This window comes from Asterias rubens, chromosome 20 (assembly GCF_902459465.1).
Source record: "Asterias rubens chromosome 20, eAstRub1.3, whole genome shotgun sequence".
Lineage (NCBI taxonomy): Eukaryota > Metazoa > Echinodermata > Asteroidea > Forcipulatida > Asteriidae > Asterias > Asterias rubens.
In genome coordinates this window covers 3,006,360-3,021,751 of record NC_047081.1, presented here as the reverse complement: position 1 = coordinate 3,021,751, position 15,392 = coordinate 3,006,360, and the positions used below count along the sequence as shown (strand labels likewise).

The following is a 15,392-nucleotide window of genomic DNA, read 5'->3' as shown; positions in this document are numbered from 1 at the left end:
ACCTGCTCATTAATATTCATCAGCTGATATGGTTTAGAATTTGTACGTGTGAACGCAACGACAGTTCACATTTTCTGTCTTTTAAAATTATATTTTTTCGCATTTTAGTATCATTTTAAAGCATATTTATACAACTTATCGACAGAAGATATTCCATAGAACCAAAATGTTACGAATTTTGGCAAGCAGTTTACAAAGGGAAGGCTCAAGGAGCCTGACTTTGTCAGGTCTTTCGAGAGCTTGTTCATCCACCCACAGGAATTTATGCAGCGTAGCCGAACAAGAAGGTAAAATTTTAACACACAATCCTCTCACTCACTCTCTCGGGTTTCTGTGTGTGCTGACTTGCTCAAAAGTCTAAATTAACTTGAAAAAAGTGGTTCATTGTTCGGTTAACTAGTGGTGTAAATGATGATATGGTTTTGGTTGAGTGACTACCTTTTTAGCTGACGAAAAATCTTGAATGAAATAAAGGTAAATATAGCCAGAACAGAATCATTTAACATGGCAGGGTTGGAATTTAATCTTCTAAAGAGGGCAAGGCAAATTTCATTTTGCAAAAAGGGCAGTTTCATGTGGAAATTTTAAAAAGCTATTGGGAAGCTTTTGAAGGGGCAACAAGTACAAGACCAGGCTGCCTGGGCAACATAGGCCATGACCTTTGTGTGGTCTTAAATGTGAATAACCGAGTGAGAACAGGAGGTGGATAACAACAATTTCAAATTACACACGATCGAAAGAGGATGTGCAGTTTAAACTTTCTTTTCACAGAACCAGGAGCCGGCCACGTAATCTTTTTCTTTCCTCATTAATTGCAAGGACTCTTAAAGTCTAACCCTGCAACACCCAACTTCCTTTGCTGTCATTTCTCATGATGTAGTTTTAATTCATAGGTTAATCGCGATTCAGAAACGCAATGCGTTATGGGTAGGCTGAGGGGGCATTCGATGACCGACCATGTGTATGTTGTCATGCACGACTTGCGCACGCATGGCCTACATGTATCCCTGTGTGGATTCAACAGCGCCCTCTTGATATTTTGCTATTCGCGATAAACCTTATCAAAAGAGAATGTATTTTGAATGTTACTTTCTTCATTTAATTTCCTAAGACAACTGAGCGGGATTTAAACACAACAATACACAACGACTGGACACCAACTACAAGGTACAATGACTTGTGACCTCTGACATGAACTACATAGACTGTAAAAATTGGACTTGGACATGGAACCGGCATGATGTGACAAACCTGGACCGTGGGATGCTGGGATACTGTTCCAAGATGGCAATCTGATATTCTGACATGCTTGTGATTAATTAACCAAATAAATAATCTTTAAGTTCGTTATACTCTGCCTCAGTTCTCAATATTAATCCATTCTTCAGTCATTGAACAAATATAATGTAACGTTAGAGAAAGTGTTACGGTATCCCCAATAATAATGTATTATTTTGAAATACCCAGTTACTACAGCTTTCTTTTACCATGGAGGTGTTCCTACCTCCATGCTTTTACAAAAAGCCGTGCAATTTAACCATATTTGGCATTTAACACGCGCAGTGACTGTTTCTTTTTTGCCTTTGGATTTTATCCTTTAAAATTTGGTTCGAATCTGTGCTATTTTTTATTGTCCATTTTGATTTTGTATTCACAAGAATATAATCAGACCATGTACAATGGCAATCTTCTTAAAATAAAAAAGTTTAAATCAAGTGACGGTTGCTGTAAAACCATTTGTATACATCGATTTTGAGTAGAGTGGTTTCTTACCCATGGTGTCACCGCACAAATTTCAGAGTCAATTGTTCTTCCACCATGCAAAGTTTTAAATCCTAAAATAAAAAAGTAAAGATTATTTATTCAGCAGGAGTCGGTTTTTAATTCTTATTTTTGGGAGTTGAAAAACAAATTGAAAAAAAGAAAATCAGAAAGTCAAATGTAGAGCTTGTTTAAAAGTGGTTTAATTTCCTCTCAGTTATTGGTAACCAACTCCGTATTTTAAGTTTCAATCACAAAGGGCGCTTTATTATCCACTGCCTTAAAACAAAAGCGTTTAATAACCCACTAAAGGAATACTGCACCGCCAAAATATACAAAACAATTTCAAACGGCACCCAAAGGTTTTGGCCTATTCTCTTTTTAAAATATCATATGACCACAAAATTTATCAAGTAAACTTTGGACTGAAACCGCATAAAATGACCACTTTGAAAATAAGGCATCAATTATCACGAAGTATTATAAGCAGGGACTACCCACACGTGGGTACGTGTGTTTGCTGGTAGTATATGATTTTGATATCAAATATTGACTTTTGATAGCGTATTTTATTATAATTTAGTGGGCATACGTACTCTGTATGCACTGTGAAAAACCTACTGGTATGGACTTTAGAGGGTCTAGGAGTAAAACAGTACCTTTTTTATTCTAAAGCCATGAAGTTTAAAGAAATTTTATGTCTTAAAGCCAGTGGACACTATTGGTAATTGTCAAAGACCAGTCTTCTTACTTGCTGTATCTCAACATATGCATAAAATAACAAACCTGTGAAAATTTGAGCTCGATTGGTCGTCGGAGTTGCGAGATAACTATGAAAGAAAAAATCACCCTTGTCGCATGAAGTTGTGTGCTTTCAGATGCTTGATTTCAAGACCTCAAATTCTAGACTTGAGGTCTTCTCTCTCGAAAACTACTCCACTTCAGAGGGAGCTGTTTCCCACAATGTTTTGTACCACCAACCTCTCCCCATTACTCGTTACAAAGTAAGGTTTTATGCTGATAATTATTTTGAGTAATTACCAATAGTGTCCACTGCCTTTAACCCAACGATTTTATAAGAAACCAAAATGTTAGCATTTCAGTTAGTTCCACCCACTCATAGTATTACCAAATAGTACAGTGTTTTCTTTCTCTGGTGTCAAATATTCTCTGGTGTTCAAACTACACAGAGCCCATGGAGGCCATGACCTCTGTTGCCCCTGATCTTAGCCTTGGTGCCCCGGCCTTCTATATCAAGGCCCTACCCATAGACTTTAATCTTTTCCAATGGATGTGCCTTTTCAAAAAGGATATGACAGTGCCCCCTAAAAGATAGCTAGACCAATTTCAGTGGTGGTCAATACATACAAATAAAAAATTCAAAGTCCACCAAGGGTAAGTGGATCAACAAAATTTGTTGTGGCTGTTTGATTGCACTTGTACTTGCTCAATCAAATCAAGTGTAACCCCAAAATCGAGTTTCATTAAAGGGTGTGGTTCTGCTTTTGTCAATTTAAAGTATTGACAAACAAACAAACAAACTTCCCCATTAGTTGTCAATGAAGTGTTCTCCCAGAGCCCTGGAGAAATGATTAAATGCAGAGGCAATGAAGGTGATTGACTTGTCATTGCCTTGCTGGTGCCCTTGAAATGCTCTGGACAGTAGAAATTGACATTACCTTATAGGGTGCCCTTTACCAAGAAGAAAATGCCTTGGTGCCTTTGCCCTTTCAAAAACCTAAGCAAACATGTACAGGCCTGTAAATGAATAAATAAAACTAAGTCCCAGATTTCTGCTGGTTATTTGTCTTTTCAGATCCCAACTTCTTTGAGATGGTAGAGGCGTACTTTGATCGTGGAGCTGCTCTCGTTGAAGACACCCTTGTAGATTCCATGAAGGGGCCGTCCTCCGATGCTGAGAAAAGACTCAAGGTAGTGTTTCAACTTTCTTGAATAAACCAATACAGGAACCTCTTGCATAACATGCGCTATGGGGGTATCGTGTCCGAGCAGATAAGAGCGTTGAACTCAAGCTCTGGTCTTTCTGTTCAGCAGAGTGTGGGTTCAAGTCCCGGTCTTGACACTTTACGCCCTGAGCAAGAAACAATTGCTTCTCTCCACCCAGAGGTTAAATGAGTACCTGTGAGGGCAGAGATGGTTCATGTGATTGATTTAGCCAAGTAGTGCATTTGTTGCACAGACTGTATACTCTTCAGATAGATGAGATGGTTTAAGGAGTGATAAATGGGCCAGTGAGCTGGGGTAATATTGTTGGAAGCGCTTTGAGACACCCTTGGGATATATGTAAAGCGCCGGAAAACACCCCAAAAATCAATTATTAATAATATTGAACGCAAAGGAATTGACTCTCCAAATGTTGGAAACGGTAGACACACATATTGTAAGGAGGATGTATTCCGCGTTGTGCAAGTGGTCAATAGACCATAATGCCAATGTCTTTTTAGTAAGGCACCCCTCGCCAAGAGGTGAACAAATTATTGATTTTATCATTTTTAAATTGTCATGGACAGACGCTGTACAAATGTTCATGTATTTATGATTCTTGTATTTCATTTGACAACCAGGTTCAGGGAATTCTCAAGCTGATGAAGCCTTGTAATCATCTACTTAGCATGAACTTTCCACTCAGACGCGACGACGGTAGCTTTGAAATGATTGAAGCATACAGAGCACAACACAGCCAGCATCGAACACCTTGCAAAGGAGGTCAGTTCACCACATTAGTTCAAATGACTCAATTAATTTCTACTCAAATAATTTAAAATGACTGGAGAGAAAACTGAATTTATTTAGCAAGCTTGTTGGATGGAGACCCCCCCCAATTTGTGTACGTTACGCATCTTTGAGAAAGAACAATGCAAGAAAAGACTAAAAAAATCGAAGGCACACAAATTAGTTACACATTAAGACACAGACAAATCACAAACTGGACAACACAGTATCAATGGTTCAGTAAATGACGGTGTGGAGACGAGATAAGTAGATAGGTAGAGCGGGGATGAGATTGTTATTGGCAGAAGGTTGAAGAGAATTGTTCGAGGATTGGTTAGCCCTGTACTGTTACTAAAATCTTAATCACTTCTTCAGGTATCCGTTACAGTCTCGATGTTAACGCTGACGAAGTCAAAGCTTTAGCCTCTCTAATGACCTACAAGTGTGCCGTCGTAGATGTCCCCTTCGGTGGCGCTAAAGGAGGCATCAAGGTCGACCCTAAGCAATATTCAGAGCGAGAGCTGGAGAAGATCACCAGAAGGTTCTGCATCGAGCTCGCCAAGAAGGGATTTATAGGTGAGATGCCAGTCCAGGGTTTGATTTCACATAACAATTATAATAATAGTCTTTTAGAGTTTTTCCTGCAAGGTATGCGCGCTACGTTTTTTTTAATTATGAGACCTACTCCTTTTACATAGCACCATGTAATGGTTTACAAGGTGCTGTGGTGCAATATGCTGCCAATCAAACCAGGAACAACGAGCATGCTTGGGCGAACCTCTTCTCTTTTCGATAAGTGCACAGGGTTCTTTTACATGTGTTACACAATAGCTTTATGACCCATCCAAAGGACGAAGCAATGGTTAAGTGTCTTGCTTAAGGACACAAGTGTCACGACTGGGACTCGTACCCACACTCTAATGATCAGAGATACCTGAGTTTAAAGCTTCTAGGTGATGCCTCCATACTTTATTTATGTACGTATTATTCACTGCCTTTTAAAATTACATTATTTTTTGTTACTAGTTTTAAAAGTTATTGTCTGTACTGTGTTTATGAAGTATGGAAATAAATGTAAGTATGAAGTTGAAAGCATACGAAGACAGAGCAAATTTCCAGTTTTATAGCCAGTCAAAACTGAATTGAATTGAATTTGGATTGTAGGGCCTGGCATTGACGTCCCTGCCCCTGATATGGGCTCCGGTGAACGGGAGATGAGCTGGATGGCAGACACGTACGCAATGACCATCGGCTATCAGGATATCAACGCACACGCCTGCATCACAGGCAAGCCGATCACACAGGGCGGCATCCACGGCCGTGTGTCGGCCACAGGCCGAGGCATCTACCATGGTATCGAGAATTTCGTCAACGAGGCTTCCTACATGAGCACTGTAGGACTGACACCCGGCTTTGGCGATAAGACGTTCATTGTTCAGGTACTTACTTAGATTTTCACTTTGAATTTAGGACCCCCAACAAAACCATGGCAGCATTCTGTATATAGACCTTATGCATTGACGTCACCCAGCGGCCATCTTAAAGATAAAATGGTGCTTTAGCAGCGCGTAATGCAAAGACTTTATTCGGTGAGATTTGCATCGGGGATAAAGAACATTAATGTTGGTTTTACATTATTTTATTATATATGATATTATTTATGTTATGAGTAGGGTAGATGGCCTTAGAATTTGATCCAAACCGAGCCTTCTTCAGATGCATGAACAAGTACAAACAAAAACATATCCATTTATAGAAAAAAGGGTCGCAAAGCATAAGGGAAGGGATCCAGAAAATGCGGGGAAATTATAGCCAATCAAAGTTCTGTTTTAGAAGCAATTGGTAGCTATGAACCAATAACAGTTAAGTAGTGAGGACAAAGGAATATTATTGAAAGTTTAGAGAGCAAGGGCTATTGAGATTGTACGCCTTTGCATAAGGTCTGTCACATGTATTTAAATCTGATACAGTAAAGGTTTGCGGTAACACCATGTAATGATAATCTCTTAGTGAGTTGGGGTGGTTCTGAAAAGAACAGTTGGTTTCAACTCGACATTTAGATCAGTCGCGTTGAAACCAATGGTTCGTTTCAGAACCACCCCAACTTATTTAGAGATTATCATTACATGGTGTTACCGCAAACCTTTACTAAGTTGTATTTCCACCATGCAAAGTTTCAAATTTTAAGTATTTAATTCTTGTTCTTCTTGGTTCAGGGTTTCGGTAATGTGGGTCTACACACAACACGTTATCTCCACCGATATGGCGCTCGTTGCATTGGTGTGATAGAGATCGATGGAAGTATCTACAATTCCAATGGAATCGACCCTAAAGAGCTTGAAGAATATAAACTGGTAGGATTGTAATTTTTTTTAAGTCGCTAGACACACAAGGCCTGAAGGCCTCTTCAAGGTGTGGGCTACAATTTTTTTCTTCTTTCAGGGGCCGTTTCCACCTACTCCTGGGGCTGAAACAGGGTTACCCTCTTTACAGTCCATACGGATGTAGGTGAAAACGTCTGGTAGAGCATAAAGCACTACCTCCCCAACTTTAAGAAGCAATCATGGTTAAGTGTCTTGCTTAAGTGTCACAACCAGGACTCCAACCCACATTCTGCTGATCAAATACCACAGCTTGGATTTGGTACTCTTAACCGCTAGGTCATTGCTGAGTGGTTTAATCCACCATTACCAAGCTTGGGACCTAATTTCATAGACTGCTTTTAAAAGCAGAAAATGTTGCTTGAAAATTGTCTGCTAAGCAGAAATGAGCAGGACACCAGTCACAAGTTGTACATGAGACATGGTAGTTTGGCTGGTAACCTTATTCTGGTAAACATAATTCTGTTTGTGTGCTGAAGCAGCTCTATGAAATTGGGCACTGGTTTTGGGATTACACACAAAGCAGACAACTTTCATTCATAGACTGCGACTGTGGTGTAATTCAATTGTATTGACTAAGCATTTGTGTACTCTTTTGATAAAATTTGTTGTCTCCATGTTCTTTCTTCAACAGAAAAACGGAACCATCGTTGGATTCCCTGATGCCACACCCTATGAGGGTGATCTGATGGTAGAGCAATGCGACATTCTGGTACCTTGCGCTGGAGAGAAACAAATCACCAGTAAAAACGCCCCTCACATCAAAGCCAGAGTAAGTAGCCCCCTCCCCCATTATTCCTTGGGGCTCAAATTTTTGAGAAAATTTAACAATAGACCATACCGAATAGCCCCTTTGTTGCTATGACAGTGGCCATCTTGTAAGGCAGGCCGTATGCGTGTCTAAACGCCTACATCAATAAAGCACGCAGCATTCCCGGTTTGATTTATACGGCACACGCACACTCATTGCTGTATCCCTTTTTTTTGCTTTTTTAGTGGGTTTTTTATGTAGTGTCCTATACATATGATTTGAGGCATTGCATGGTGAGGTACCATGTGCGTATCTGCTTGCCAGGTAGAGTTTGTTCTTTGGAGAACTGTCTTGCTATATATTCTACTACCGCGGAGTAGATTTTTCTGATTTTTGGGGAGACTTCTCAGTTCTGAAAAGAACTGTCCTGCTTTTAAACTACTACCTGGGCAGACGGTAGAAAATTGACTGGGACTACTACTTAAACTTATAGGATCGTTATTAACTGCACTACCAAGGAGGGAAATCTTGTTTCTATTACAAGTTCTTGTTTAGTGATGTCTTGTTTTTTAAAACACAGGATATGGAATTTCATGTTCTTATATCATTATGAAGAACAATGAACAAATTAAAGAGATGTTAAATGTGCATTGGGGATAAAGAATATTGGTTTTTTTTTTTTTACCCATACACCGATGTGTGTTAGCACTGTATACTCAGTACTTTCCCGAGTCCTGTGAAAAAATATCACAGGCATGTTACTCGGGTGGGATTCGAACCCACAACCCTTGCAAGACTAGAGCAGTGTCTTACCAATCTTAAAATTAATAATAAATAAATTAATAAATAATGTTTTGTTTTAGATTATCGCTGAGGGAGCTAATGGTCCTACAACGCCAGCAGCTGATAAGATCCTACAAGAAAGAAATATCATGGTTATACCTGTAAGTAGAGAAAATATACTTCACAAAGAAAGTTGAAAGAAATTATTATGGTTCTTTGTCTTCAGCAAATATTTCATTTCCGACATTTTAATTGTGAGACTATTGTTTGACTTTTTTAAAGACACTGGACACCTTTGGTAATTGTCAAAGACAAGTCTTTCAATCTTTCGACCTCTAGCGGCGTCCAGTCGATCTTAACTGTTTCAGGCGTCAAACTTTTGGTTGTGCGACTCTGGAGCGCCTGTCTGAAACGGGTGTTACACGGTAAGCTTGGGCGATATCACGATATTATCGAATATCGCGATATTAATTTGGAAACGATTTCGATATCGGATGGATTTAGTCTTAATCGAAATATCGATATATTGCGATATATCGCGATTATCGCGATATCGATTAAATATCGCGATGCATTTGCTAGCTGAGACATCTTCCACCCCATAGGTTTGGAGTAAAACCAGAAGAATAGGTCATTAGAACACCTCTCTTATGCTATGACTGTCTCTTCTACAACTTTCACTTGGAGTTTGAAGACTGATGATGTCAAATTTAATTAATCGCGATTATATCGAATATCGCGATATATTGCCGGCGATATATCGTGAATAAAATAAATCGATATCGCCCAAGCTTATTACACGGCAAGTGCAGAAAATTGATTTGGCGGTTTCGCAGAGCTAGTATGAATTTTGGCAAAGATCTCATTGTTTATTGCCATTTTCTTAGCTAAACCCATTCCTGTATCTCCTTTTAGGATATGTACATCAACGCTGGTGGTGTAACTGTATCCTTCTTCGAATGGCTCAAGAACTTGAATCATGTCAGCTATGGCCGCCTTACTTTCAAATACGAGAGAGATTCAAACCAGTTCCTGCTTGGTGAGTTTTTGTTTTGTAATGATTTGTTGTTTCTTCTTTTTCTTAAAGGGTTTGGGTACTTTTTGTACGACACAAATCACAAGGTCCACATAATTTGAATTCTGGGTTTTGAATTGTTCTGATGTCTCAGCCTGTTTGACAACCTATGGTTCATAACTTCAATTATGCAGCAGTTCAGTTATGGTTCCATAACTGAACTGCTGCATAATTGGAAAAAGTGGGAACTATACGACTTTGGTTTTGAAATTTGGAGATATGGTGATAAACAGGGGCACTGTTAAAACCAATATGTGATGGCTTGTTTTTTGTCTCATTTATATACCTAAAGGGATTGCCCCTTGGGATAGTGATTTGGTTCGCTTTTGGGCAATCCCTAGGCTTCTGTTTGCTTTTTTGATTATGTGTCTCTAATTGTTTTCCTACTGTTTTTTAATCCTCCATTTTCTGTTATTGTTGCTGTGTGTTTTTGATGTTAAAGCCTGAACAAATAAATAAATATATAAAATTTTAAAATCTCTAATTTTAATTTCTCTATCCTCTCAACTCAACACTATTCAGAGAGTGTACAGGAAAGTCTTGAGAGGAAATTCGGCAAACACGGAGGCCGCATCCCCATCCTACCATCAGAGAAGTTTGCAGACCGCATCTCTGGTGCAAGTGAAAAGGACATCGTTCACAGCGGGCTCGCATACACAATGGAGCGCTCAGCTAGGGTAAGTAGAATTTAAGTTTTCTCAAACGAGCGTCTAATGGTTTATGTTTTGAATTGAGGTTTCTGATTTCTCATTCTTTTTCTCATGGATATGTCTCATAAAAAATTATGTTTTTATAAACAAAGATTATTTTTATTTGCTGTATCAAAACAGGCCTGGAATTACACGGATGCCATGGGCTCTGTTGCCCTAGTCTTTGCCGTGGTGCCCTTTCTAAAGTTTTCTATTCAGACTTTGAGATTTGCCCAAAGTAATTGCCGATTGCAAAATGACAAGGTATCAAAATAGATCCACAGAGGCTTGACCCCGATGCCCCCTTTTAAAGTTTTCCCCTAGACTTTACGATTTTCCCCAATGAGCACTTAGCTATCATTAAGGGATATTATGCTTGGTTTTCATGGGCTACTCCTTAAAAAAAAAATGTAATTGCTGTTTGCAAAAAGACCATGGCCTTGCCCTCTTGTAGATGAAATTCCAGGACTGTATAAAAACACATTATTTGTGCCTAAGTTCTGTTCGCTTGCCTGCAAAGCAAGTTTCCCATAAATGTAGAAAACAGAGCAAAGCTTAACTTCTCCCTCTAATTTGCTTTGCAACCGATTTTTGTTTTATGAGCGAGAGACAAAATAATAAAGCTTATTTTGAAGTTGTGTTGCTATTTTATTTCAACATTGAATACTGAAGCCCACAACTTACCATATCCCGTTGTGTCAGTCACTTTGTTAAATTCATTGGCTTTTATGACATTGGTAAAATATTATGAGGGATCTCATCAAATGTTCTTCTAAGGTTTTTTTTGCATCTGGTGTATACAAGTCATTTTATTTGAAATGAAAGCCATTTTGATATCATTGCTTTTTTTGTGTCTTGTCTTGTCATTGTTTTATCATTGCAGGCAATCATATCACAATGACCGGCAAGACTAACGACCATTTTTCCATTACAATTTGACATTTCTATTTCAGTCATGTCATTTCCATTTCGTACTGTACACAGGTACAGTATTAGCGAGTGAACACTGAATAAATATCCCAGGACATACGATCACACCGGCTACGTCACAAAGCCGTAGAATATCATTGTTGGTTTCGAGGGACAAATGACGAGCTTTCAGATATTTCCATTTCAGTTGACATTTATCATTGACCTGAAAACCATCAACGCTCTAATTTCCATGATCGTCATTTTCGACTTTGAGGAGAACAGATAACCTCTTTGGATAGCCCTTTCTCTTATTCTGCTGGTGCAAATAACAGGTCCTAATTTCATAAAGCCTGTAAACACAAAAACTTGCTTAGCAAGAAATAAATTCTTTGCAAACATACATACCGTACAGTTAACTTTGCTGTGACTGATACTCCGGTCATTTCTTCCTTAGCCATGAAGTTTGCTCAGAAAAAAAATTCTGCTTATAGTTTTACATGAAATTGGCCAACCAGGGCCAAATTTCATAGAGCTGCTAAGCACACAAATTTGCTTAGCATGAAATTGTTGCCTTGATAAAAACAGGATTACCAAACAAATTTCCATATGGTTTTCAGGATAAGCAAACAATGGCTGAACACCAGTAATAAGCGAATGCAAGAAATGGACATTTGGTTGGTAATCCTGTTTTTTTTTCAAGGAAGAAATGTCATGCTAAGCAAATTTTCTTGCTTAGCATCTCTATGAAATTGGGCCCAGGGGGGGTTACGCTCCCATGATAAATCACTGGAGCTGTTTGTCGCCATGTTTTTCTATTTCCTTAGGTGGTGGGTCCCACATACTATTGCTGATGCATGCTAGCTCAGTGCTTTAACCATGTTACATGTTAAGATCAGTGTATCAATGTATAGTGTGTTGCCATAGCAAATCTTTGTGACGATTTCCAAATCATCAATTTCTTTTTCCTTTTCTTGATATTTTCTTCTGCTCTTTCCTCTCCAAAAAAAAATGTGTAAATTGGTTTGTTTCGGTTAAGGCAGAGCTCTCTTTAGCTGCTACGAGTATTGCATGGCCTTTGCTCCAATCCTTCAACTGTTTCTCTTCTTCCCTTCCATGCCATAATCCAGCCTGCCCTTCCCAGCAATCGCAAAGCATGGCTGTTAACTTAAGAATTGCGCAGGAAACACGTAAACTGGTCAGTCCAAAGCCCTTTCAGCAGATTTCATCCACTAAAAAAAGCTGACTGAATACCAAACATTGTTTAAGTTATTCAGTATCTGATTCTTTGCTCATTGCATATTCATGTAATCTTCAAACAGCAATCTACTCATTGGATGCATCTACTTGTTGAATACTCCTACTTGTTGAATACTCAGATACGTTGAATATTCATACCCATAAAGCCTTCAAAAGAGTTGTTATTACCAGGGCCCAATTTAATAAATTTTGAACAAAACTTTTCAGAATTTTTCATCACAATCTTTTAGAAAAGAACAAAACAGCTCATTTCAGTTTCTAAATGCAATACCATTTTCAAATTCATGGTGTGAGGAAGAATCGCTACAAAAGAGAAGTAACATTTTAGGACATGCTCTCAAAATCAAAACATTGTCATTTCCACCTCACCTTTGGAACAAATTGACGTTAAAACTTGTTGTTGAACTGAGAGAAGGAAACAAAAACAAACGAGCGGGTATATCTCTTCTGTTTTCCTCCATCAGCAAATAATGGACACAGGTCGCAAATACAATCTTGGCTTGGACCTTCGCTCAGCTGCCTACGTTAAATCCTTGGAGAAAATCTTCTACACTTATTCCGACGCTGGGCTCGCCTTTATCTAACCAAACCAAAAACCAGTGTGGTTTAATATCCTTCCCCTTCCCTTCCAAAAAGCCTAACTTTATTGTTAGTAAGCTAATTCTTCTACTCTATTAACTCTGTTAAACCTATGATCTATCTTATTCTATTGGTTGTTTATATAAACTATTATGTAAAAATTGTTAAAATATGTTATCTTCGATAAGTTAATGGAAATTATAGGTTCAGTAATGTTTTGGAAGTCACTGTTTTCCAGTGCTAGAGATGGTCATGTGTGTTGATTTCAGATAGTAGAATCTGTCTTTTCAAACAATAGAGGGCGCTCTTGAACATGGATGAAAGCCCCTCTCTCTTTTCAAACAATAGAGGGCGCTCTTGAACATGCATGATGGCACAATTCATGCTGTGAAATCTTTTTCTATCACTCCTCGCTTTTCTCCAGCAAATCATGAAAACCGCCATGAAGTATAATCTAGGTCTGGACCTGCGAACGGCTGCCTACGTCAACTCCATCGAGAAAATATACAAGACCTACAGCGACGCTGGGCTTACCTTCACATAAAATTGGTGCAACGGGAACGCAGACAAAACCAAAATAGGGAAATTATCAGTTAAATTATTCACGGAATTAAAGTGTATTGGGTCAAGCAATTAGAACCCATCTCTCAAATAAACCAGAGGTAGTTGTTAAAATCAAAATTAAATCACTCTTTTTCATGAACACATGATTGATACAAACATTTCAGTCAAAAACATCTAGTCTTTGACAATAGGTTTTTGTTACTCAAAAGGTTTCATTCAACTTTTTTTTTAAACCAAAAGTTATCCCACATATATAGCCAAAGATACCAGTATCAACTTAAAACCTCATCCATGATATTTTGAAATATATTGATTTACACAAGAATAGACTCATATGTTGTCCCATCTCGGCCTATTTATAGATTAAGTTATGAGGATTTGTTATTGTAGAATAGGTTTGATATATTTCAGAATACTCCATTGCCGCCCCCGCCCGCCGCTGGTGGTCCACCCCGCCCAGAATGCTCCGCTGAACCAGGGCGCGTCCGATAAATAGACTCATATATTGTCCCATCTCGGCCTATTTATAGATTAAGGATTTGTTATTTTAGAATAGGTTTGATATATTTCAGAATACTCCATTGATAATATATACCACCATACCAATAACATTACTAGTGTGGGTAATGTATTGAAAGCTTATTGTATCGTTGGGTTTGGGTATAAATTTCATTGAATTATTTTAAAAGCTTGCAGACTCTATTGCTTTCCCCCTGGCTGATGTATTTTTACTTTGCATGAGGGCCGATATCACACAATTTTCCCATGAGCCCCAGAATCACCTAATTTTCATGAGGGCAATATAATATTACAGAATGTTCACTTGAGGTCCAATATCATAGAAATTATAACATGAGGGTCGACATTTCAAACTTTTCACAAGAAGCCAATTTGCACAAATATTTCATGAGGGCCAATATAACACTGTTTTCACTTAAGGGTCTACTATCCGAGATACTACATGAGGGCCAATATCACAAAATGTTCACATGAAGCCTTAATATCAGAGATATTACTTGAGGGCCAATATCACTGAGTTCGCATGATGAGGGCCAATATCACAGCCATTACATGAGGGCCAATATCACCAGGTTCGCATGAGGGCTAGTATCACAAAATTTGGATAAGGGCCAATATCACTTATTGGAAGAAATGATTAAAAATGCTGGCATCCATCCCCTTGTGCATTTTATTAGTATTTAATGCAGTGACTCAAATCACACTCAATGTTCAACAGATACAGATTTCAATTCTTTCAAAAGTACAAATACAGCACATCCAGGAAATTAATATTGTTTTAAAATCATTGGTTAATTCTTCTTTCGTCTTGATTGTGATATTTTTTAGATTTCCTTGAAAAACTTTATTTGGAAAGTTAAAAGAAGTGTAGAGATGGTGCTTTTGTCTGTCACTTGGTTTTCTGTTGTTTTAAAATTTGGAAATAAAGATGTGCTGCATTGTGCATTATTCTTCCCAATTATTATTTTATTTTATTTGTTTGTTAGTCTGGAATAATTAGCCCTTAGATTCAGATGTTTGAGATGACAGAAACATTGCAGAAAAGTACTATTTTATTAGTCCTGGAATATAAAGGTGTTAAAGGATTGAAGAAAACATATTATTTTGAGTTTAATTGCAAAAATTGTGATTTGCAGTAATGTTTATTGCTTAGGTTGTGTGGTGAAGAAGTAATAATATCAATATTTGATATTCAAGACTCAAATAATGAAGTGAGAGCAATCCTGTGAAATACATTTATTATGAAACATATTTTGGGAGTTTCAGTTTTGGTTTTTATTTTTGGAGTTATCAAAAACAATACATGATAGAGACAGAATCGATGCTCTGTTGAAACGCGTATTATTTTCTTTTGAACAATTCTAACTCATCCAAACCATATTATTCAA

General features: G+C 38.1%; 1 protein-coding gene across 2 annotated transcripts; it reads left to right on the top strand.

Moving 5' to 3' along the window:
• Positions 1-41: 41 nt before the first annotated feature.
• On the top strand, positions 42-14,901 carry LOC117303744 (glutamate dehydrogenase, mitochondrial-like). 2 transcript variants are annotated; one of them, XM_033788063.1, is made up of 11 exons: positions 42-287; positions 3,578-3,693; positions 4,347-4,488; positions 4,870-5,070; positions 5,659-5,933; positions 6,711-6,848; positions 7,510-7,647; positions 8,490-8,570; positions 9,325-9,448; positions 10,007-10,161; positions 13,346-14,901. In XM_033788063.1, exons 1-11 carry the CDS (start codon positions 167-169, stop codon positions 13,463-13,465), a joined length of 1,611 nt encoding a protein of 536 aa, XP_033643954.1. In that variant the 5' UTR covers positions 42-166; the 3' UTR covers positions 13,466-14,901. The 2 variants fall into 2 exon arrangements, with proteins under 2 accessions (XP_033643954.1, XP_033643955.1); XM_033788064.1 differs by having other exon boundaries at positions 12,807-13,438.
• Positions 14,902-15,392: the final 491 nt, after the last annotated feature.

What these genes read in the sequence shown, in the direction of transcription:
- LOC117303744 (XM_033788063.1), top strand. Translation starts at nt 167, where the DNA reads ATGTTACGAATTTTGGCAAGCAGTTTACAAAGGGAAGGCTCAAGGAGC. An exon ending in CCCCTCACATCAAAGCCAGA is followed by an intron (nt 7,648 to 8,489) that starts GTAAGTAGCCCC and finishes GTTTTGTTTTAG; the next exon opens with ATTATCGCTGAGGGAGCTAA. An exon ending in TTCAAACCAGTTCCTGCTTG is followed by an intron (nt 9,449 to 10,006) that starts GTGAGTTTTTGT and finishes AACACTATTCAG; the next exon opens with AGAGTGTACAGGAAAGTCTT.